Below are 24,121 nucleotides of genomic sequence, written 5' to 3'. Positions count from 1 at the left end.
GGAAGAGGCCACCTAAGCTATGACTCTGTCAGGCTGGCCTTTCCTCATTAACGGGCTCCTTGGTTGCTAAGAGCCTCTGAAAAGGCTGATGCTGTCATCGCAGCCCGGGGAGGTCAGAGGCACATAAATTCTGCAGTGAGACCAGCTCCCAGAAGGAATGTGGCATTGTTTTCGTTGAACTGGGGCTGTGGGGCTCTGCCTGCTTCCTTCAAAAGAGTGCCCATCTTCCAGGCTGTCACTGATACCAGGGAGCCCGGGCAGTCCTGGCAGGCTCCTAGGAATGTTTGGTGTCTTGAAAAAAAAAAAAATGTCAGAAAGGGAGGCAGGAAAACAGAAAGCTGTGGCTAGGGTCAGATTTTTGTTTACACAGATGCAAATGTCTTTGAAACAGGGGTGTATCCTAGGGTCTGAAATGGCACCTACAGAACAGAGAGGCAGCGGCAGCAGCTGCCACCAGCCCCAAGATGTGAGAGCAGAACTATGGCCCGGCAGTGACTTTCCTCTCAATTACAGGGCTTTCCATAGGAGCTGCAAATAAATAGACTGTAGCATTCAAAGCCCCCATCCGTGTCACCCTGACAGCCTCAGAGGCCACAGAACTCCAGGAGCACCCACTTTTCTCTCCTGTCACTCTGGGCCTTGTAGACTTCCCTTCTCTCAGTTAAGTGTCCTTCCGAGAGGCACCTCCTCCTGCCCCTTTGCTGGCCCTTTTGCTGGCTGGGGCTTGGGCCCTGCTGGCAAACATCTGTTTTCCCAGGAAGGTGTAGGTGAAATTTCTGTGGGTGTCTCTGCTCCCTCCTGCCTGGGTCGGGTGAGCAGAAAGGCTGGGTGCTCCCGAGCTGACCCTGCAGCAATCAAACAATGGGGGGAGGAGCCGCAAAGGTACTTCTCCGTGTTTTTCTGTTAGGTTTCCGCACAGACCCGTGGCCCTTGTTTTAAGCATCTTTACCAAAGCAGGCCTTTCTGTTTTCTGAACAACTTTTGTCTCTAAGAAAAACTTTCCAAAACTCTCCCTCTCGTACCCTTGAGAGAATTTGAAGGTTTCAGCTAAATGTCGTGTGTGAACTGTGCCCAGGGCCCTGATAAGAGCAAACCAACAGAATGCAGCAGCCACCCTTGCCGTGTGAGCACAGATGAGGTTTACGAGGAAGGCACGAATCGCTGATTTCCTCAGGTATGACAATGACAAGATGCTTATACAAAAGACACAACCCAGTCGGGAAAATGCTTGTGTCACAAATGTGAGGATTTGAGTTCAACCCGCAGAACCCACATAAAACTCTGGGCACAGGGGCATGCACCTGTGACTCTAGTAACAGAGAGATGGAAGGAGGAGACACGTGGAAGGCAGGAAGCTCAATGGCCGGCTAGCTGACTTCTGGGTGAGGTTCCAGGAGAAGGAGAGAGACTGTCTCAAAGAGTGGGAGGCACCCGAAGAAGATCCTGCCAGGTGGCACGCACCCTTAATCACAGCCTGTGGGAGAATTGTGAATTTAAGGCCAGGCTGGACTATACAGTGAGCTGTCTCAAAAGAGGTGGGTGGTGGCGGGGAGGGTTATAAGGTCGAGGTCAGCCTGGTCTACAAAGTCCAGGACAGCCAAGCCTAACACAGAGAGACCCTGTCTCGAAAAACAAAACCAAAAAACAAAACAAAACCAAAAAAAAAAAAAAAAAAAAAAAAGATTTTAAATACTTCAAAAGAAGCTGGAGCAGAAGATGAACGAGGTGACTGCCCTGGACTTGACCCCTGCTGAAGCAGAGCGTGACACACGTAATTCACCATACGTAACTCCTCCATACGTTTGCATAAGTTTCGAGAATTTTCCCTATAAAAGTTACACACACACACAAAAACTCTTTTTCATCTCTGTAACCTCCTTTTCCCCCTTTCACTCAACAGTTCCAAGCTCCCAGCCCAATCTGGGCCCAGCTCTCTAGATTCTAGGCAGAACCTTCTTCCTAAGGACACAGGAGGAAGCAGATGTCCCCCATGATGTGGCGGCCACCCAAGACTTCTGCAGTGCTCCGCTGTCCTTCACGCACTGCCTCAACCATAACTCATCTCTACTGTGTCACGTACCGCTAACTCAGCAGTTCTCAGCCTGCGGGTCACGACCCCTTTGGGACTCAAACAACCCTTCCATAGGGGTTGCCTGAGACCATCAGAAAGCACAGATATTTCCATCGTGATTCATAGCAGTTAGCAAAATCACAGTTACGAAGTAGCAAGAAAAATAATTTTACGGTGGGGGGATCTGTACAGTAGGAGGAGCTGTGTTAGAGGCTCGCAGCATTAGGAAGGTTGAGAACCGCGGTTCTGACTGATCGCTGGCCAAGCCTTTCCCATCTCCAGGTTGACTGGATCCCATCAGCCTGGACTGATTATTTTTTCCACACTGAGGTAATTTTTAAAATGTTTTTATTAGCACATATTGGTTTTGTTTCATTGACATTTTTATACATTACATAAGGCATTTCAACCACATTCACACACACACACACACACACACACCATTAATCTTTTTCATCTCTCCTCTACTCTCTAACCCCCTTCCTCTTTCTGACTAGTGCCTCTCTGGAGGGGATGTGGGTGTGTCCCAGTGAGCTTCATGAGTGTTGTCTACGGGAGCCTGGATGGGCTCAGCGGCTCACTAAAGAAAATCTCTCTCCCTATCAACCAGGAACTAAGCACAATGCGCCTCTTAGTCAAGGGTTGCCAAGTCCTTATCTGTCACCTCCCACTAGAGCCAGCACACAATGGGTGTTTGTTCAACTGGGCTGGCCCCTCCGATATGCCCGCTTCTCCACTTCTCCAGGGCCAAGGACCTTCTCCACAGGCCAACAATTTCACAAAGGAGAACAGCCATTCAGTTCCACAGACATTTCTAGAAAGTTGACAGGGTCATCCTATCTTGGCACAGAGCCACCTCAAGCTGGACTGTAAGAAGGGAAGCCACCACTGTCATTGTCACCTGCAGAAGGAGAAGCTGAGGAGGCGTCTCTGGTTCTTCCTGCCATGATCACTCTTGCTGCTCTGCTCCAACGCTTTCTTGTCAGCCTTCAGAGTCTGCAAAACCATCCACTACCAAGTGTGGCCGCCTTTCCTGACATACACAGGGCAGCCACGGCTGTATCTGCCTCAGAATAGTGGCTGCCTGACCAAGAAACCACCTCCCGGCTTCCTTGGAAACTGCTTTTCGCAGACAATGCTACATACCCTCCCTACCCTCTAGACAGCCTAGATGGGGTCTGCATTGAGCAGAAAGCCAAGCTTTAGTTTATAGTTTGGTAAATTAAAAATCCCCCATGAGGGCTGGGAGATGTCTTAGTCAGCCAAGGGCTTATGGCACAAGCTTGAGGGCCTGAGTTTGACCCCCATGTATGGTGATGTGTACTGGTATTCCTAGTGCTTTGGAGGCCTAAAGAAGCCGATCCCAGGGGCTCAGTGGCCAGCCAGCCTGGTCTAAGTGGTACCAATGAAAGTCCTTGTCTCAAAAAACAAGGTATAGCCGGGCGTGGTGGCGCACGCCTTTAATCCCAGCACTTGGGAGGCAGAGGCAGGCGGATCGCTGTGAGTTCGAGGCCAGCCTGGTCTACAAAGTGAGTCCAGGACAGCCAAGGCTACACAGAGAAACCCTGTCTCGGAAAAAAAAAAAAAAAAAAAACAAGGTAGAAGAGCTGGGTGTGATTATGCTTGCCTTTAATTCCAACACTGAGGAGGCAGAGGCCAGGAAATCTGTGTGGTGGAGGCCAGCCTGGTCTGTATTGTGAGCTTCAGGTTAGCCAGCGCTGTACAGACAAAGACTCTCAAAAATAAACCAAGGAAGAAGGTTCCAGAAGAATGACAACCAAGTTTAACAACCGGTTTCCATATGCACATACATACATGTTAAATGTACCTGTACATATATGCACACCTCATACACAAGTACAGCTTCCCTAAATGCAGAAGCTTTCGTGATGGCAAAGGTTCACAGAGCGGTTTGCTGATGGCTTCCTTCCTCTAGGTCCCAGTGAAGCACTCCAGTCCTCCCCCCCCCGCCTCGTCCCCTCCTGCCATGACACCCCTGTGCTCCAAATGGCTCTTAAAATGCCAGGTGTGAGAGCTGGGTGTAGTGGCACACGCCTTTAACCCCAGCACTCAGGAGGCGGAGGCAGGTGGATCTCAAGTCTGAGGCCAGCCTGGTCTACAAAGTGAGTTCTAGGAGAGCTAGGGTTACGCAGAGAAACCCTGTCTCAAAAACAAACAAACAAAAAGACAGCTGTGATCCTGAGCAAACTGGTCCACTGACTGCATTCATTTCACGGGCCTCCTCAGACACCCCTGTGCATCATCAGGTTGGGGCACCTTAGAAGAAAGGAGTTTGTGTGGCAGGTGGCACAAGAAGGTCACACAGTCTTCTCTAAGCTCCCTAAAAGTCTTGGGGTACTTTTCTCAATTCACTTTGTCTTTGCACAGTTAAGAGTCTGGCTCCAAAACATCTAAAGGACTCGTGGTCGCTAATGACTGGCCATGGACACAGGAAAACTTCACTGTTGGGGGGCAGAGGGAAACCACTTCTGGCTCTGAGCCAGCTGAGAGGCTGGCCAGCTGTGTGGCCTTGGATAAGTGCTGTCCCATAAACTGTAATATGGGGAGAGTATTGGGTAGTTCCCCTCTGAGGAATAAGAGAGTAGCTGATTCCACAAACCCAAGAAAACCGGCTCTTCCTGCCTTCGCCATCCTCCATAGTCAGATCACAGCAGCACTCAGCTTCTCCTGCATTTACTTTGGCCTTCAGAGAAGCTTCCCGCAGCATCTTTGCATCTATGGCCTTCCTCTCCTTAGGAAACCCCAGGTAAAGGTCAAGGTCTGCTGATGCAACCAAAAGGACTTTAATATTCATGGTATTTTGTACCAAGCAAGTATGGGACATCCCACGACAGGGCACACAGGGCTTTGAAGGAGCTGTAGAGCCATTTGTCTTTAGGATAAGGCACAGGGTCCTGCAGTCTTTCATTGATTCTAGGATGTGCAATGTCCGGACCTCAGACAGCAGCGGTATCTCCCAATCAATGTGCATCTCATCACTGTGGGCCTGCAGGGAGGCAGGTCATCCAGAGAAAAGAGTGCACACAGCATTGGCGAATCAGGTGGGATTACCCAGCCTTTGACTATGGGGCACAGCAGTCCCTGCTTGAGGGTCTTCTGACTTACACCAACGTGGTCCAAACCCAAAGAGCGAATGCTGCAGAGGCTTGACTGTTTCATCTTCCCCTAGAATCAGAGTGGAGCCATGTGTGTTTCCTGCTGTCTCTTCTACACAGCGGCACTGTCTCTCATTCGCCCTCTTGCTGTGGAGTATCTCCCAAAAGACTGCCTATAATGGATTTTTTTCTTTCTTAATTGTCCATAAAATAATCATGCATCCTAAAATTGTGGTTTCTTTTATTTGATTAGAATAGTTTCTATTACAGTTATTATATGTGATACTTTAGATGATCCAGCTTGCTAATTAAAAAAAAAGATAGGATTCTAGCCAGGCGTGATGTCACATGCCTGTAATCCCAGCACTCGGGAAGCAGAGGCAAGAAGAGCTCTGTGAGTTCAAGACCAGCCTGGTCTACAAAGCAAGTCCAAGATAGCCAGGGCTACACAGAGAAACCCTGTCTCGAAACAGACAGACAGACAGACAGAAAAGCAAAAGTAGCATTCTAAAGTTTGATTTTATTGGATAAAAATCTAGTCTGAGCTGCCTGCTGAGAACCTCTCCTTTAGCACGGGCCCAGGACCCACCAGTGGCTTCTGGTGACGCTGGGAATAAAGGCAGAACCCCTCAGGCCAAAGCGCCCCCCCCCCACGGTTCTGCTGGTCCTCAGGCCTCTCTATTCTACATATATACCCTCCCTCTCTCTCTCCTTTAGTTTCCATACCATTCTCATCATAGAATGTTGGCTTGATTGCCATGAGGGACGCCTCTCTCCCTGGTTTGCTTAACTGACCACAGCCCCAGTGTGGGTCCCTCCCCTGAGCAGATCAACTACCTCTCTCCCCCTCCTCTTCCCCTCCTTCTCCCTCTCTTCTTTCTTCCCATCCTCCCCCCACCCCCATCCCTCTTCCTGCCCCTCTCTCCCTCCTTCTCTGCAGCCCTTATAGTGCCACCTAGTTCTCTTTTATAGCATAGGAGCCAGCTGTCGTCCTGCAGTTGTATAGCTCTTGACTAATCCTAGATTCTGTCGCTCAACTGAGAACTCTGAGGAAGCAGAAACCCGGCTCGATATTACTTAACACCACATGCCCAGACTCAAGTCAACTTTGGAAACTGGCAGGTGCCTGCTAAACATGTCTGAATGGATGGATGCACTTGGGTACCACACACCTCCTCCTCAAGCAGAGAGTAAGTCCCTAAAGTCCAAGCAGTTAAGGGAATCAGAAAGAGTGGCAGACTCATCAGAAAGCTCCCACTTTTATCACTAATGTGGCACAGGACAAGTCACATTCTTGTGCCTCCCAAAGTTCCCTGGGGTTTCCCAGACTCCAGGGCACACTAGCCTAGTATACAGGAACAAATACCCCCTGCTGTGTGCCTCTTGTCTTCATCCTCAATGTAAAGTCAGCCCCTTAGCCGCTGGCATCCAAACTGTAATACCAAGATGGACATTTACAGCTAAGCCTTACTAATCTCCTTCCTCCGTACCTCACCTCAAAGATGGACACCCTGGGTTAGCAAGTGGCTGTGAGCTCCTATGCCACTCTCCTCTGCACCAGCTTCTTCCTCGGTTACAGGGAAATAAATAGCAATAATATCACCATTCACTGTCTCAGCTCTCAGAGCCCCGCCCACCCTGAAACACCCTGTATATCTCAGGCTGGCCTTTAACTCCAACCCCGTATGCAGCCCGAGACTCTGAACTCCCAATCCTTCTGACTCCTCTTAAGGACCAGGGATAGAGAAGTGCACCACCAAGCCCAGTTTATGCTGGGCTGGGCATCAAGCCCAAGGCTCTGTGGATGCTAGGCAAGCACTCCAGAGACAGAGCTAAATGCCAGCCCCTCATCTCACAGAGTTCTTTAAGGACCCAGTTAGGTCACAGACATAAAGACTCGATGAGTGAGAAGGCAATTCAAAAGAAAGTTAATATTTTCTCTTAAAGCCCCGACTCTGTACCAGGGAAAGCACCCTGCTGGGTGAGCTGTTCTTAGTTATGTCTGTCTTTACCCAAGGTCTTCACTCAAGCGGCCGTGCAGATGGAACGTGAGAGGTGAGCCGACCCATCATCATCACCCAGTTATCAGGTACCCCACCCCCCGCCAGAGAAGGATGTGCCGAGGGGATATTATTTTCTAATCGTTCCCACAACTGAGCTGGTTTGCCAGCGCCCTCTCAGGAAGCCAGGCTGGTGAGGGAGGTGCAGGGTAAGCCACTACCTAGCGCCCCAGTGGCCGTGGGGCCCTCTATAGGGTGCTGAAGGCAGCATACACACACCCTGCAGGATAATTCCAGCTGGACGCCCCAGAGAGGGGAAGGCAGCATTTGTCTACAAAGCGCTGGGGGCACTCTACTGACTGATCCTGGAGCTCAGAACTTCAAGCCGGCCAGGATTTCCTCCACGGGTGATCTGTTGGGCAGCTCCAATAGGGACTCATTCGTGTCCCAGCGGAACGTGGAGGCCAGGCTGTGGCCACCTGTGTGCTCGCTCCCCAGCTGGAAGCTGCCCACCAGTTCCTGCATCCATTGAATGTCTGCAGAGAGCTGCTGCTTCAGAGTCTCAAACTGCACCTGCAGATGGTCTAGCTTCCTGGCCACGCCCCCGAGGCTGTCCCCTGTGGCCCGGATGTCTTCTCTCAGGAGCTTCTTCAGGGACTCGACCTTGCGGAATTCATACTTGAGCTGGGACAGGCTGTGCCGGGCATCCTCTTTCTCTTCTCGGTACCAGGCCTCCTTGTCGTTGTAGATAGAGACCAGGGACTCCACGTCATCCCGCAGGGTATCATGGGCTCCCGCCAAGGCGTGGCATCCCTCGTCCACCCGAGCCACATCCTCTACCACGTGAGCAAAGCGTTCGAAGTTGACGTAAGTGTTGTTGGGGGGCATGCTTGAGTGGCATTTGAGGGTATACTCTCTCAGGCGTTTGGTCTTCAGCTGGACAGGTTGTGTCTTCCACTGCTCAGGGGCTCTGGCTTCTCTTTTTGACTAGTAGGTGTTCGGACAGAAGAACCAGAATATGAACATAATATGTGCTCCACAGGGCCGTCCAAGCTGCAGGCAGAAGGCACACACATGGCCTCCTAGGCATTCGCTGCTCGTCTCAAGACATGGTAGGTAGGGAGAGCCAGAGTGAGGCTAGCATTCCCCCCTTTCCAATACACAAGACCAGGAGAAACATTAAGGAATGTGAGGGATACTGCCTGCATGCTCACTTCAGGGCAGAGGGTTCTCTGGCCATTAGGGAGGGTCAACACACACATAGAATTTAATAGTAGCTCACACAGACAAGCAGGCTACAGTCAGGGCTCTGCAAACATCCACTCAAGGGCTGAAACATGCAGGCTACGGCAGGCAGAGGAAGGCTGAGGGTATCTGCCTTTCAGGAGACCTGCAGCCTTGTCAAAACCCAGCACTCTCAGCAGAAAGGAGGCCGAGAGGCTGTCTAGCTTTGGGCTCTGGACACATCAAAACCTAGAAGATGACTGACCTTCCCACCCTCCAAGGAGTGAATGACATTTTTAGAATTGTCATCTATAGGCTTCTGTGCCTCTGGCCTACACGAAGACCATCCCCCTGGGCCTTTGCAGTGAGCAGCAAAGGTCATCTGGGGTTCAGAGGTGGGGTTCAGCTCATCATCCCACAGGACTGGGGCTGGAGCCTTGCCCCGAGTCGCTTCATCTGCTTCTCACACCAGACTCCAAGACCCTGGAAGCCAGTGGGCCCTTCACTACCAGCAGGGTTAGAGGGGGTTCACTTTCCGCCCTGGCCCTCCAACAGGAAACAGAATTGTGCTAACAGGGTTTTGGCTTCTCTTCCCTACCAGGTCTCAGGACCCAGTTCCTGAGGCCGCACGGTGCCTACAGAAGCTACATGACTGACTTATGTGTCATCCTTTAGTGAGAGCCTGGAAGTCAGAGAAAGAAATACACCTGATTACAGAGTCAAGGTTTTAGTTGCCAGCGATCTGTCTACAACCCGATTTCTGCAGTGAAAAGTGACAGAGACATGACCCTGATAAAGAACATTTTATGAGACGGCCTCTGAGGAAAAAGTGTCTTCACTGTGAGGTCTCACTGGCTCTCTGAACCCACGGAATACAACCTTAAGGCAGCACAACCCTATTTTATGTATTTATTTCTGTTTGTTTTTGTGGCGCTCTGGGTAGAACTCACAGCCTCATGCAAGCGAGGCAAGCACTTTAGCACTGAGCCAGCGTAACCTCATCTGAACAAGCACAGGCCCATGGAGGAGCCTCGGCCAGTACCCGAGACCAAGCAGAGGCCACGTCACAGCTGTCTGTAGCCGCAGCCAGCCCTGGGAGCAGAAGAGGCGCCTCCTGCTCACTAGCATTCACCGCCATGCGCTTACCGTGATCCAGGGATGCCTGAGAGCCTCTTGGATCGTAAGCCGTTTCCTACAATGAAGAAGAGGAAACAGATATAGCCCATGAGGACACTTGCTGGGAGAGGCAGTCAGTGTCTCACCTTTGTTGACAATCTTTGGCCGTGCCATCAAAGCAGTATGGATGCAGAGATGGCTGAAAACCGCCTGCATTTCCAATACTCTGGGGAAAGTGATCCCAGCAGAAACCCCAATAGAGAAAGCTCACTGCCCAAGCCCTCAACTTCAGTCCCAACGCTGAAGGGCCAACTGCCCCAACTCCATTGAGCTCCCAGAGTCCTCTGTTTTGGTGTTTGCCTCCCAGGTCTCCTCCCTGCCTTTCTTTGTTCTACATGCACTCAGGTACCCCAACCCTAACCCTTCCCTAAATAGGAATATCGGGGCTTCTGCATGTCACAGGACCCCACTCTGGTTCTTCCTGAAGCCTGTGAAAACCAGAGGACATAGCCCTCTACAGTCTCTCCTGTCCCCTGCCCATCCAGGCCCTTCTCTGATGCTCACACAGAAGTCATAGCTCACTACACAGTTTCTTTACTGTCCCCTCCCCTTTTTTGGCCATACAGCCTCATGCCTCAACCCGGGACCTGAAGCAGAGGCAGGATTATAGCTCACCTCTCTGGGCCTGCCTGCCTGCACGCTCAACTTGAGCAGGCTTCAAAATGCTCATAGTTTAACCTTTCAAGCCGGAGTCCTGCATACATAGAGGGAAGACTGCAGCTAATAACCCCTGCTTTCCAAACACGCACACACATGTAAGTAAGCACGTAGGTGTGTATGCTCGTGCAGGCAAGGTCATTTGTATTTTTGCAGGAGGAGATGAAGGCAAAACAAAACAAAAGGGAAATGATGACATGAGTGCCAAGTCACGGCCCACAGTGACATTTCTCAGCACCAGACCAGACTGGACTACGTGACACAGACGGCAAAGTGAGGGCAGACTGACACAGACGGCAAAGTGAGGGCAGACTGGCATATCTTGTGACAAGCCAGTCTCTCTCTGTCCTCTTACCGGGTCTCTTTCACAAGAAGCTTCCGAATGAAGTCCTTGGCCAGCTCGCTTGTCTGGCTGAAGAATTCCTCATCGAAGTCGTAACTCACAGCAGTGATGTTTGCCAGGGTCTCTTGCTTTGTGTCTCCCAGGAAGGGGGACGCTCCGCTTAGTCTGAGCACAATAGAGAAAGAACCAGGTGACTGGGGGCGAGGGGGAGAGGAGATAGGCATAGGAGGAAAGGCCTTGGGGAACCCCAGCTTGTTCTGTCCAGGCAACCAAACAACGGATTTTGGGTGCAGTCCAATGCAATTCACTTTCCGAACCTCCGACCGAGTCCCTGACGCAGGGAGACTGTGTTTAATGGACTCGGAAGCTAAGAGAAGAGAAACGGTCCCTGGCAGAACAAAGTAAAATAAAGAAGGGGCCAGGCAAAGAACTTGGGGAGCACAGGGAAATGGGGGCAGTTGAAGTTTGCATTGACTCTATCTTAAGGAATGACTAGCCCGTCGGCAGTTAGAGCAGCCCCAGGAAGAACTTCCAGACTCAGGGAGCAACGTGAGCAAAGCTTGAGAGGCACAGAACGTGTGCAAGATCTCACCCCCTGCGGGGCTTACAAGGTTGTATCGTATCTTGACCAGCCTTTATTTGAATGCCCCTTGAGCACTGGATGCCTCTACTCACCCTGCCACCCCAACCCCGATATGCCCTGATATGCACAAACCCCATCCATGCGCTGCCTGCTGGGATTAACCACTTTCGCTCACCAATTAGCCATCTTAGAAAGAGCAGCCACTTTGGACTTAATTTCTAAGTCCCTTGGCACATTCACTCTGGGCTGAAACTTTTGCTGTTTCTATTCACCTAAGACAACTCTTGGCAGCCATTTCCCATCCCTGCCGCTGCTTTCTTAGCCAGGGAGACCGCAAGGTGTGCTGGGAAACTCCGCAGCGTTCCGTTTGAATCCACCCCTGCCGCTCATTAGCCGTGTAAGCTGAGGTAGGTTCTCAACCTTTCTGAGACGCCGTCTCCTCACTTAAAATGAGGTCAACAGCAGCCCCCACGTCATATGATTGGCATGGAGAATAAATGTATGTGGAACAGACTGGGCAGCTAGGCGTGGCACGGTAAATACCGGTGATCCCAGCACTTGGGAGATAGAAGTAGGAGAAGGAGAGTTTAAGGCCAGCCTGAGCTACATAGAGGGAGTCTGTCTCAAATGATCAAGGGAAGACTGGGCATGACAGCGCACACTTTTAATCCCAGCACTTGAAAGTGGAGGGGCAGGGAAGAATATCAATGCGAAATTAGAAAGGTCTCTATAGAGAGTGCTAGGCCAGCCCCCAACCCCAAAATCAGTGTGCATGTGTCTCAGGCATGGAGCGCTTGCCTAGCAGCTATGAGGTCTTTTAGGTCAATCCTGAGCCCTACAAGAAATACACACAAATGCCCTGTATAACCCTCATCCGTACTAGTTTTTCTACAATTAATAATCATTATTTCTGTCATTGATAAAACATAATAACCCTCTGGGAGCCCTAAGTCTCTTGTTTCCATAAGACCAGAAAGTGGTGTTCCTACCCACTTCTTCTTTCCTATCTGGGGAGTTGGTTTCATTCCATAACTCCTAGGTCAAATATATCTGTCTAGCTGTCTGTCTGTCCGTCTACCAACCTGCCTATCTCCTGCAATTCTAGCCTTCCCCTCTGTGTTCCACAGAAGTGTGTCCACTCCTCCAGTGTAACCACGCTCCCACAGGGCGGTACCAGCTATGTGGTGTGTCTCCCACAGACTCAGAGCCTGGGACAAGCACATCCAACTCTCATCCATGTCTGTACCCTGCGAGCCCGGCCCGGCACTTCTGACAGAACAAGTTTTCTTTCTTTCTTCCTTCCTTCCTTTCTTTTGTTTGGTTGAGTTTTTTTGTTTCTTTCTTCCTTTCTTTCTTTCTTTCTTTCTTTTTTTAAGATTATTTATTATGTATACAGATCTCATTATAGATGGTTGTGAGCCAACATATGGTTGCTGGGATTTGAACTCATGACCTTTGGAAGAGCAGTCAGTGCTCCTAACCTCTGAGCCATCTCTCCAGCCCCTCATTTTGTTTTTTAAGACAGGGTTTCTCCATGCAGCTCTGACTGTCCTGGAACTCTCTCTGTGGACCAGGCTGGCCTCAAACTCATAGAGATCCACTTGCCTCTGCTTCCCAAGTACCGAGATTAGAGGTGTGAGCCACCACTGGCAGGCTATAGAACAGGTTTTCTTTCTTTTCTCTATTATTTTATTTTTATTTGTTTTTTGTTTTTTGAGAGCTGTGTAACAGCTCTGGCTGTCCCAGACTCTCTTTGAAGACCAGGCTAGCCTCAAACTCACAGAGATCTGCCTGCCTCTGCCTCCCAAGTGCTGGGATTAAAGGCATGAGCCCCCACACCCAGCATTAGAACAGATTTTCAATGAAGTTTTGTCAGCCAGGCCTGGTTATATTCTATAATCCCAGATCCTCGGGAAGCTGAGGGAGGAGCATCACAAGTTCAAAGCCAGCCTGGGCAGTTTGCTAAGTCTCTATCTCAAAAAAAAAAAAAAAAAAAAAAAAAAAAAGGAAAGAAAGAAAAAAAATTAAAGGGTTTTATTATAATATATGTAAATATATATGAATTCATATGTAAATATATATGAATATAATCCAACGGTAGCACATTTGCCTAGCTATGTGCAGTTACTCTAGGTTCAATTCCTAGTGCCACAAAAATAAATCAATAAAACCTTGTCTCGAAAAAAACCAATAAATAAATAAATAAGTAAAGCCGGGACGACACAGTAAAACAAAACAAAAATAACATAAAATAAAACAAATCTCATCAAGGTCAAGGATTCATAAGAAGACTGTTTACCGCTGTAGAATTTCTTTATAGCTCAATATGAAAACTAGAATTCTAAAGAGGCCCAAGAATTAAGTACAAATAGGTGACAAATTCCTCTGGCTCTGGAATAAGAGAAGAAAGGTCCTTGGCCTTTGCTTTGCACCAGATCCAGTTGGGTTATTTAAAAGGCACCTAGGCCATGGCCCTACCCTGGTGATTCTAACCTAAGGGATATAGGGTGGGGCCTGGGCCAAGATAGGAATTAAGAGACCTGCCAAACAGCCACAGTTGGGGGCCTCAGCGGCAGCTGGGGAGTCAAGGTGCCTCTGGACAGAGCTCCTCAGCTGGGGAACACTGGCCCTGCCTGACTTTAACCAGGGAAGTGCCATGAAAATGGTATGCTCTACGTGGGCTATGGGAGGGAGGAAAACTTCTGGGAAGCACTGAGGGGCTGAGCATCAACTGACCTGCCCGTGTGATAAAGCAGAACCCAGGAAACTTGTACAAGGTAGCTCATCCCACCCTGCTTCCTGTGGCAGGAAGTCTGTGATTCCTAGTTCTCTGATAAGAAAAACAGGTCCAAAGGTTAAGTACCTGTTCATGGCTGCACAGAGGGAAAGGAACTGCAGTGGTATCCTTTCCCAGATGAGGCCTAGTGTACATGCGCGCGCGCGCACACACAGACACACAGACACACACACACACACACACACACACACACAGGAAAAACAAAACCTATGCAGGAAAAGAAAGGAGGAGAAAGGAGAGTAAATGGCCTGGGATGAGAAGAAAGGACAGCAGCAGGAGGCGCCTTCAGGGCTGTCACAAGGATTCTGGTAAAGTAACACTCTCACAGTAAACATGCAAGGCCTGTGGAAGGCTGAGCAGAGCAGCCGTAGCTTGCCACAAAGAACTTTAGAAGTGGGCTGTGTGGGAGGGAGGGCTGCTCTCCCAGACTCCTAACCGGTCTCAAGTGTATGAAGCAGAGCTCAGAGCATATCCTTAAGGTGCTGAGTAGACATGACTCATCTACTGCTGTCCTCCCTGGCCCCTCTCACTCCTCCTGAGCTAAACAGGAGCGCAGATCCAGGCTGGAGGTACTCACAGGATGTAGGTGATGACACCGATGCTCCTGCAAAGGAGAGTCATGTCAGAACTGTGTGATTCCAACCTCCAACCCCCAAGGGAGTCACCACAGCAGGGACAAGTCACTTGCTTCCCCAGGTGGCCCCTGAATGCCACCTTGAGCCCCCACCCCCTCCCCACTTCACGCTGTAACAGACTGGAATGCATTTAGAATCCTCGCTCCATGGACCCAAACTCAAGGTCTGACTTCTGTATTTGCAGACTGTCATAAGGCATGTCCCTACACCTCTGAGCCCACTTTCCTTACAAGAGGACAGTAAACAGCAAGAACAACCCCACAGGCCGGGCATGGTGGCGCACGCCTTTAATCCCGGCACTCGGGAGGCAGAGGCAGGCGGATCGCTGTGAGTTCGAGGCCAGCCTGGTCTACAAAGTGAGTCCAGGATGGCCAAGGCTACACAGAGAAACCCTGTCTCAAAAAATCAAAAAAAAAAAAGAAAAGAAAAGAAAAAAGAACAACCCCGCAGGACTGCCAGCAGGGTCTCAGAAAGCCAAGTCGTGAGCTGGGCTGACTAGAAAGGAGTGTTCAAATAAAATATGTAAGGAATCGACCACAGTGCTATTGCTAGGGCAGCACGGGCCTAGGACATAGGATGCTCCTGTGGAACACCTGATGAACTGACCAATGGAGCTCACTTAACCGCTTTCGGCTTTCTAGGCCAGCTGAGGATGTCCCAGGAAAAGCCTGCACTTGCCTCAGCCCCTCCCCTGCTGACAAAGCTCTAATTGGCCATGGACCTCCGCTTCATTCCCTCTAGGAGACTAAGAAATGAGTGTGTGAAGGACAGGTTTACACACTTGAGGGCATGCCATCGGCAACAGGGGCTGTAGGCTACCACTTACCACATGTCGGCCTCCAGTCCCAGTGGCTCATAGTTCACGATTTCAGGAGCTGGAAGAAGTCATATTCAGGATTCAAGATGGGGTAGAGATGGGAGGAGATGGTTCTAGGGGATTCTAGAGTGTTTGGGGCCAAAATGTCCATCCTGAATCTCCAATGGGGAGGAATGAATATTTGAACAGTAAATGGAAATAAAATGGGGGTAAGATGCTGAGAGAGCAGGTTGCTATGGGCTGTGTGTGTTTCTACAGAAAGTCTATGTTGAAATCTAATTCTCAGCCAACACCATAAAAAGATGGGGCCTTACAGATGATTAGGAATAGAGTCAGGTCCCAGGGAGTGTGTTCCCTCCTTTCATGTGACAACAGAGGAAGACACTGGTATCTATGTGAAAAGGTCCCTCACAAGACACCAGGCCCACTGACACCATCATCTGGGACTCTCAACCACCAGAACTGTGGTCAATATGAGTCTACTGTTTATTATCTATCCCATTTAAGGTGTTTGGTTATAGTAGGCCAGACAGGGTAAGACATGAGCTCCTGCTAACCTGGGAGAAACCACTCATGAACAAGCCTTGATGAGGAGGAAAAGGAAGAGGAACAAGGGAAGAAAGTTCCAGAAGAAGACATGACAGCTCAGCAATGACCTGCTGTGGGGAACTCTGGTGGACAGAGACTGCAGACAGGTCCATTCCTGAGAGGTCATGGGGAAGGAGGCAGAGAGAGGCTTCGTCTTCCTCTGAGTCCTGCCAGACAAGTGACTTCATCTTGGGGTGGGGAGTCACTGAGGTAAGATTGTAAGCCTGAAGGGGTGCCAAACACACCAAGGGACAGCTGGCTGCAAGGGAGGAGAGTGGGCCACACATCAGATTAGAAGCCATTAATGTACTAGTGGAAACAGAAGCTGGGCCGAGGGTATGGTGGGTGACCAAGAGAGGGCCCAGAGCAGGAGACAGGACTCCATCAAATAGACAAGAGGATGGTGCGCTGCCCAGAGAGCACCAAGGCCCCTGAAAGCCAATGCTGAATTCCACACCAACCTTGTCCAAGACTTTTAAGAATGTGGTAATGAAGAGGATGCAATAATGGCAGCACCTCACTAGAGAACGCGGGAGCTCTGCTAACTGCTGAGGCAAGAGGGGAGGCATCGGCAAGACTAAGGATTTTACCCAGATTATCCAAACCATGGCACCATTGGGTGTATCTGCTGTCCTCTCCCTACATTTCCTCCTTCAACATGTAGCCACTGCCTTTGTTTGTTTGTTTGTTTGTTTGTTTTTCTGAAACAGGGTTTCTCTGTGTAGCCTTGGCTGTCCTGGACTCACTTTGTAGACCAGGCTGGCCTCGAACTCACAGCAATCCGCCTGCCTCTGCCTCCCGAGTGCTGGGATTAAAGGCGTGCGCCACTGCGCCTGGCTCTTGATTGTGCTTGCTGTCTTCATCCACGGACTTCCACTGTCTCCTCTGTGTACTAGTCTATCCACTGTGTCGCTGTCTACCTGAACCCAGTCTTCTCTCAGGGGTCACTTGCGTGGTTTCTGCTTCTCATTATTGGTACATTTTTTTCATTTCTGCTGATGGACACATGAAAGTGTGTTCCTTTGAAAACATATTCAAATTAAGTGTGGGCCTCAAGAGATCTATGGCCTAGTCTAGTAAGATAGGTGCAGGTTTTTGGGTTTTTTCTTAGTTTTGCTTTTTTCAAGACAGAGTTTCTCTGTGTAGCCTTGGCTGTCCTGGATTTATTCTGTAGACCAGGTTGGCCTCGAACTTACAGAGATCCACCTGCCTCTGCCTCTCTTGAGTGCTGGGATTAAAGGTGTGTGCCAAGAATCTTTCTTTCTTTCTTTCTTTCTTTCTTTCTTTCTTTCTTTCTTTCTTTCTTTCTTTTTAAGTTGAGGAGCCAAGGTCTCACTACACAGCCCATGTTGGCCTCGAACTCACAATCTTCCTGTCTCAGATTACTGTAAGAGACATCAATTTTGTTTACAAACAGGATCTTATGTAGTCCAGGCTGGACGCAAAACCCCTGTACCATGGCCTTGAACTCCAGACCCTCCTGCCTCCATCTCCCAGTCACTGAGATGTACGCCACACGCTCAACAGCAAGTTACGCTCACACAGCAACGTGACATCCAACTATGACCATTTCTTTGGGAATTTAAACAGCCCCCTGCAGTGTGCGTGTGTGTGTGCGTGTGCACGCGCGTGTTCACCCTTTGAATTCCAGGCTTGGCAATCAGCTCCTGGGGACTTTCCTGTACACACATCTTGCACCTGCCTTTCAGTGGGTTCAATTCTGAGATCACACAGGCAAGTGCTTTACTTACCTTTATCTCCCCAGCCCTAGGAAATCAATCTCATTGCATCTTACTGAAAGGTGGGCTGTGGCACATGACCACATACTGAATTACTTTTTTTTTACTTACTTGTATTTCTAATTCTAAATAGATGTATGTTTCTGTGTGCATGTTGGGGGGAGTGTGTGCACATGTGAGTGCAGGTAACCCACAGAGGCCAGAGAGGGTTTTGGAGCTGGAGCTGGAGTTACAGATGATTGTGAGCTATCTGCCATGAGTGTTGGGAACTGAATTTGGGTCCTCTGCAAGAGTGTGCACTTTTAATCACTGAGTTACCTCTCCAGCCTTAAATTCCTCACTTGCCTGGTGTTTTTTATTTTTATTTTTAGTTTTTAAAGGCCTGGAACAAGGTGCCTGATAGAGAAAATAATTCAAGCCACTTTTTGAAAAGGCCACTCCCTTCATCTCTGAGATACTCCAATTCCCATAGAAGAGAAATGGTGGGCTGGTTCTCAACTCTCATTCCTTTCTTCTCTGCAGAGGGATTTTCTTGTAGTTCTCCAACCTTTGGGCCCACCACAGGGGAGTTTCCAGGCTGTGGGACAGAAAGGGCTGGGACAACGGGTAAGAGGAACCGAAGAAAGAGGGCAAGGCCAGGGCCCCTGCTGGACCTCGCAGCTCCAATGCTCAGAGGCAGGGAGGGGATCTGGCACCTGGCAGATAACTACCTCTTGCCTTGTCAGGAAATCAAAAGCTACTTCAGAGGGAGGAATTCGTGTGGGGAACCAAGACAGGGAAGTGATTTTAAATCTGCACAATAAGCTCCTTCAAGAGTAAACGGTGAAGCCAGATCTGGAAAAATTTAACCTTACACAGGCCTCTAGCCACACCTGCCTACTCTCTTTCCCTGTGGATGCTCAGAGCCCATGCCTGCCTCCTCACCCAGGGCCTACCAAGACAATTCCTCTTCAACCTTCAGTTTCTAGCGGGTATCCCAAAGCATCATTTTTTTTCAGCCTAGACATGAGGACAGATTTTATTTTTTGAGACAGTGTCTTTCACTGACCTGGAACCTGTCAGGTAGGCTCAGCTGGCTAGTCAGTGAGCCTCATTTCAACCTGTCTCTGCCTCCTCAGCACTGGGATCACACGTGTGCACAACTCTTGGCTTTCTTAGTGGATTCTGGGCCTTGAACTCAGGTCTGAACCCTCCCTCGCCTTGGTGCCAGACTGAGAGAAAAACAGCCCCAAAACTCACCAACAAATTCCGGTGTCCCAAAAATGTTTTTAAATTCAACTCCATCTTCTATTTCGTGTGCCAGGCCAAAGTCAATCAGCTTGATGTGTGGGACAGGAATGCTCTTGTCCAACAACATGATGTTTTCTGGCTGGAGAACAAACAGAAGAAGGCAGGAGAGTAGTTAAGAGTTTTGCGTTTAACTATCGGGGTGGGGTAGGGCTTCACGCTCCTTTGGGGGGGGTGAGGGGGCAGGGAAGGGAAGAGACTAAAACAGCCAAGTTCTTGTTTTTGTGTTCTAGGTCTTCTGTGAGCTCAGACCCAGCAACCAGGGTCAAAGGCCAGCTTGTACTAACCCTGTGCTGACAGTGAAACTAGAGAACCAGGCTCTAATTTCCTGTCTGTCTCCGAATGGAAGACCCCTCAGTGTGGTACCCTGCTTTCTCATCCGTCAGATGGGATCACTCGGATACCTGTAGCCACCTCCCTGCATGAGTGCGATGTGAGAGGGACACATGGCTTCCCCTAGGTCTATACAAGGCTTGCTTGCCTTGACTGCCTGTGTGACCTCCCTCTTTGGTTCTGGCCAGCCAGGTTCCTGTTGACTTTCTTTGAGACTAATCAACTTTTCTCTGTGTGTTTAACTAATTTTGGCTTTTGGCAGGACACAGGAAAAAAAATGCACCTGATTTCCAGGGAAAATACCAGCTGCCCAAGCTATTTCCGGCCTTGAAACAGCTGCTGGCCTAACACAACAATGCAGGCCTGGCTGACAGAAAAGGAGGCACTGACTAGACCCTCACAGTCCTCTTCGTCATCTTTCTCCTGGCTCCCAGGGGATCTGGGACACAGACCTGAGGTCTGCCTTCTTCATTCCCACCCAAGTCCCCAGACAAGACAGGGAATGGTCCCAACACTCAGAAGGCAGAGGCAGGTGGATCGCTGTGAGTTCAAGGCCAGCCTGGTCTACAAAATGAGTCCAGGACAACCAAGGCTGCACAGAGAAATCCTGTCTCAAAAAACAAACAAACAAACAAACAAACAAACAGGAAAGAAAGAAAACAACAAAAAAACAAAAACAAAACAACAACAACCAAAAAAAAAGACAGGAAATGAGAAGGTCCATCTGCTTAGTCATTTTTCCTTTACTCTGTCATTGTCGCAGATTCCATTTGTACTGTGCTAAAAGCTTCACACACCCAAACCCTTATATGCAACGTTCATGGCAGTATCTCCACAAGAGCCCCAAAGTATAAGATGCCCATTGGCTGATGAAGAGATAAAGTGTGACATGCCCACAGCACATATAATAATTACTTATTTTTTTTTCCAGACTGGGGACTGAGTCTAGGGCCTTTCTTATGTGAGGTGGGTAATCTCACCATCCCTAAGAAAACTATTTGATGATAAAAAGGAATGAAACAAATGAAAGATAAAAGGGAATTAAGTATTGATCTATGTTACAGTGTAGATAAGGCCTGAAAGTGTTACACTAACCAGGTGTCAGGTTGCATGCCTGAAACCCTAGAACCTGGGGTACTAAGGAGGAAGATAGAAGTGGATCTGAGGTCAGCCTGGGCTGTATCTTAAGCCTCTTTGAAAAGGAGGAGGAGGAGGAGGAGGAAAGGAAGGAGAGGAGAAAGAAAACATGCAAAAAGAGAGGAAACATACACAAAAGGGCACATAATACAGGATTCTGTTTATAAGAGATACACACAGAGACTAGGCAAATGCAGGTGGACAGAAAGTACATTTGTAGTCAAATAAGACTTGAGAAATAGGGCCAGGGAGGCGGCTCAGCATGGAAAGCAGTGGCTCTCACCTTCCTAACGCTGCGACCCTTTAATGCAGCTCCTCGCGTTGTGGTGACCCCCCGCCCCCCGCCCCGACCATGACAGTGTTTCGTTGCTACTTCATAACTGCAATTCTGCTACTGTTATGAATCATATTATAAATATCTGCTATGCAGGATGTCTGCTATGTGACCCCCAAAGGGGCCAGTACTCACAGGTTGAGAATGGCTGATGTAAGGGAATTTTCTGCCAAGCCTAAAGACGTGAGTTCAATCCTTGGGATCCACATGGAGAGACCTGACGGCACCAAGTTGATCTTTGACCTCCATGTGCACTGTAGCATGTACACAAATACACACACACACACACACACACACACACACACATATATATATATATTTTTAAGATGGGAGAGCTGCGCCGTGGTAGTGCGCACCTTTAACCCCAGCACTCAGGAGGCAGAGACAGGTGGATCTCTGTGATTTTGCGGCCAGCCTGGTCTACAGAGTGAGTTCCAGGACAGCAGAGCTATCCAGAGAAAACCTGTCTTTAAAAACAAGCAAACAACAACAAAAGTCTGAGGAACAGGTAGGGACTGCTGAAGTATATATGGTTTCTTGGAGGGGGTGATAAAAATATTCTAAAATTAACTCTAAAATTGCCCTGTGAGTAATTGTGCTTTTGGTTATAAAATCTATACTTTACATACAGCAAGCGGTAGGTTGTGTCATTTGTGGACTGCAGCTCAGGAAGGCTGTTAACCAAACAGATGTTCGAGAGGATAGGAAGCAACCACTCTCAAGAGAGCCGAGGAGTCCCACTTTGCCATAAGCGCTGATGACTGCCCACCTGTGCCTTTGCTTACACCGCTCTCTCCACCTGAAGTCTTCGGGTCCTCCTGCCCCAGGATAATCCTGCCTGGGTTTATATGTCTTCCTCAAACTTCCTCTCCCTAGAAGACATTCCTAACAGCCCTACCCAAGCCCGAGCAGACCTGGGTCACCCCTAGGCCTCTGCCTGTTGTGCTTTTTTTGTCAGGACATCTGGCTGCTCTCTGCAGTCCAGCGGCCCCTGCTCTCCTTCCTGACTCCCCGGCCAGAGCTATCCTCAACTTGAGGGAGAGCTCAGACCTAAAAGATGCCCTCCTACCCTAAATGCTGTGTGGGTCCCTCATGGTGACCCACTGAGAATGGCCCTAAACTCATGCTTAATTTAGTCTGGCCATCCCCCCACCCCCAATACATACACCAGGTGTCTCTGGTTCTCTGAAGTCTCAGTGACCTCCTGTCACCGCAGCTAGAGACTTAGACTCAAGGGAGCTAAGGTCCCCTCCCTTACAATTTTTCCACTTTTTTTTTCTTTTTTGGTTTGTTTAAATAACACATTTCCTATTGCATTTTTAAAGCTGGTTTATTTTTTTCTTCCCCTCTGGAGATTACTCTCAACTTTATTTTGAAAACGTGTCAAAGTCCTTTCCCAAGGCGGATCAGATTTTCAGCCTCTGCAGAGGGGAGTGTGAGGGCAGAGGAGGGAGGTTAGGAGACAAGATCCAGGCGGGTGGCCCCATTCTAGTGTCCCTATTCTAGTGTCCCTGGCCCCGCACCCTGATGGCTGTCACAGGAGCACCATGCTATTCCCTGCACTGAGATATATCTCCCCCCCCCACACACACACACTATCCAGCTCCTCCCTACCAGGCAGCTTCTCTTCCATGCTACCCATGTCATTAGCCAGCTTGTCAGGACCGTCGTCTCCAGGGATGAGGCCAGGAGAAGCCAGGCCCTAGACTATCCTGACTGCCTCAGCTCTGAACCCAGCCCAGTACAATAATGCAGTGGGAGCCATGGGCCACAGAGATGGACACCCCAGCCCTGGAGATCTTCAGGGGTGCAGAGCAGCAGACAGGAGGCATCAAAGAACTGAGGCTGAAATCTCTAAGGCAGTAATGCCCTGAGAGAGGAGACAGCCCCTAGCCAGGTGGGTGGCTCACGTCTGTAGCTCACGGTGCACAGGAAATGGTCTGCCCACTGGCTTGGAAGGATGGCAGAAGACTACATCTTCTTACCAGAGGCCCATTTGCTTCCAGCCCTGCCTGTTCCCCTGTCCTGCCGCCTCCCCAAAGCTGGTGCTGCCCATTCGCCTTTCAGTTAAGATGGTCAGTCTCCTCCAAGAACTCATGCCTGATGGACCCTCCCTCTCCAGCTCCCAAACACCCTGCACTTCCCCACTAGAGCACTTCCTTTAGTCTCTCATTCCAAAGTAGAGCTCCTCTGGTTACTTATGTGTCTCCCTCCAAAGGGCTTCAAGCTTCCTAAGCAATTGGTTCTAGCATCTCCCCAGAGCTTAAGACAGAGCCTGGCAGCCCCCAAGTGCTCATTAAGTATTTCCCTGAGAGAAGACAAGTACCATTTATGAAGCCGATACAATATGCAGCACCTAGTGCCAACCGAACACATGGTATAGACCCAGCACCTAGTGCCAACCAAACACACGGTATAGTTTATACCTCACTCAGCTGCCTCCAGCGCTATTATCATCCCTTTCCTGTTGAAAAAGAAGCCAAGACGCGGGCCAAGGGACATGGGGATTTAAACATTTATCTGTCATACCCAATGCTCTTGTTCCACCCTCTAGAGCAGTGGATCTCAGCCTGCCTAACGCTGCAACCCTTTAATATAAGTTCCACGTGTTGTGGTGACTCCAGTTGAGAACCACTTGAAGTGATCCCTCCCTCCCTGCTTGAGCTGGGGAACCCATGCAGCTTAGTGTCTGGAGCAGGCACCTGGCTGCCACCCACAGGATGCCTTTTCTTCTGGGGATGCTCTCATGCAGAGGAAGCATCTTCCAGACCATGTCCCTAGCCTGGGTCTCAGATCTTCAAGAGCCCCTAAGCTCAGTGCCCTCACCTCAGACAAGAAAAATGAACAGAGGAGAGGAGAATTCAGCTCAGTGCTTAAAAGCTCTTCTAAACACCTGGGTTCCTTCCTCAGCACCCATGTCAAGTTGGTCACAATAGCCTGTGATTCCAGCTCCTCCAAGGGATCTGACACCCTCTTCTGGCTTCCAAAGACACTTGCATATATGTGGCATTATACACACAGACATAAACATAAGTAAAAATAGGAAGTGGTTTGTCCTGGGAGGAGAGAACACACAAAGAGGCACGGCCGAAGGGGCATCAGCCTGGGAGGTGGCCTTCGGGACGCAGGGATACTTTGCTGAGTGGTGAGGCCTGGGATTCTTGTTTCCACCTCACCGGCTACTCAACGGGCTACTTGGATGAGATGGCCCTGTATACTCAGACCTGCCCTGGCTGGGAGCAGACAGGCCACTGGCTCTCTGCTACCAGATCGGTTATATTGCT

The 24,121-nt window shown here is 49.5% G+C and overlaps 1 protein-coding gene across 3 annotated transcripts in view; it reads right to left on the bottom strand.

The window, feature by feature from the left end:
* Positions 1-7,554: 7,554 nt before the first annotated feature.
* The window catches only part of LOC127198621 (death-associated protein kinase 2-like), a 106,607-nt gene continuing 90,040 nt past the window's right edge, over positions 7,555-24,121 (bottom strand). For all 3 annotated transcript variants that reach the window (XM_051156660.1, XM_051156658.1, XM_051156659.1), the window contains 6 exons: positions 18,986-19,115; positions 15,429-15,477; positions 14,545-14,571; positions 10,600-10,752; positions 9,558-9,603; positions 7,555-8,174 (listed from right to left, as the gene is read on the bottom strand). In XM_051156660.1, the coding sequence (XP_051012617.1) occupies positions 7,560-8,174; positions 9,558-9,603; positions 10,600-10,752; positions 14,545-14,571; positions 15,429-15,477; positions 18,986-19,115 (1,020 nt within the window). In that variant the 3' untranslated portion in view covers positions 7,555-7,559. The remainder of the gene's footprint in view (positions 8,175-9,557; positions 9,604-10,599; positions 10,753-14,544; positions 14,572-15,428; positions 15,478-18,985; positions 19,116-24,121) is intronic.

The sequence above is a fragment of the Acomys russatus genome, chromosome 14 (genome assembly GCF_903995435.1).
Source record: "Acomys russatus chromosome 14, mAcoRus1.1, whole genome shotgun sequence".
Lineage (NCBI taxonomy): Eukaryota > Metazoa > Chordata > Mammalia > Rodentia > Muridae > Acomys > Acomys russatus.
This window is presented reverse-complemented; position numbering and strand designations above follow the sequence as displayed.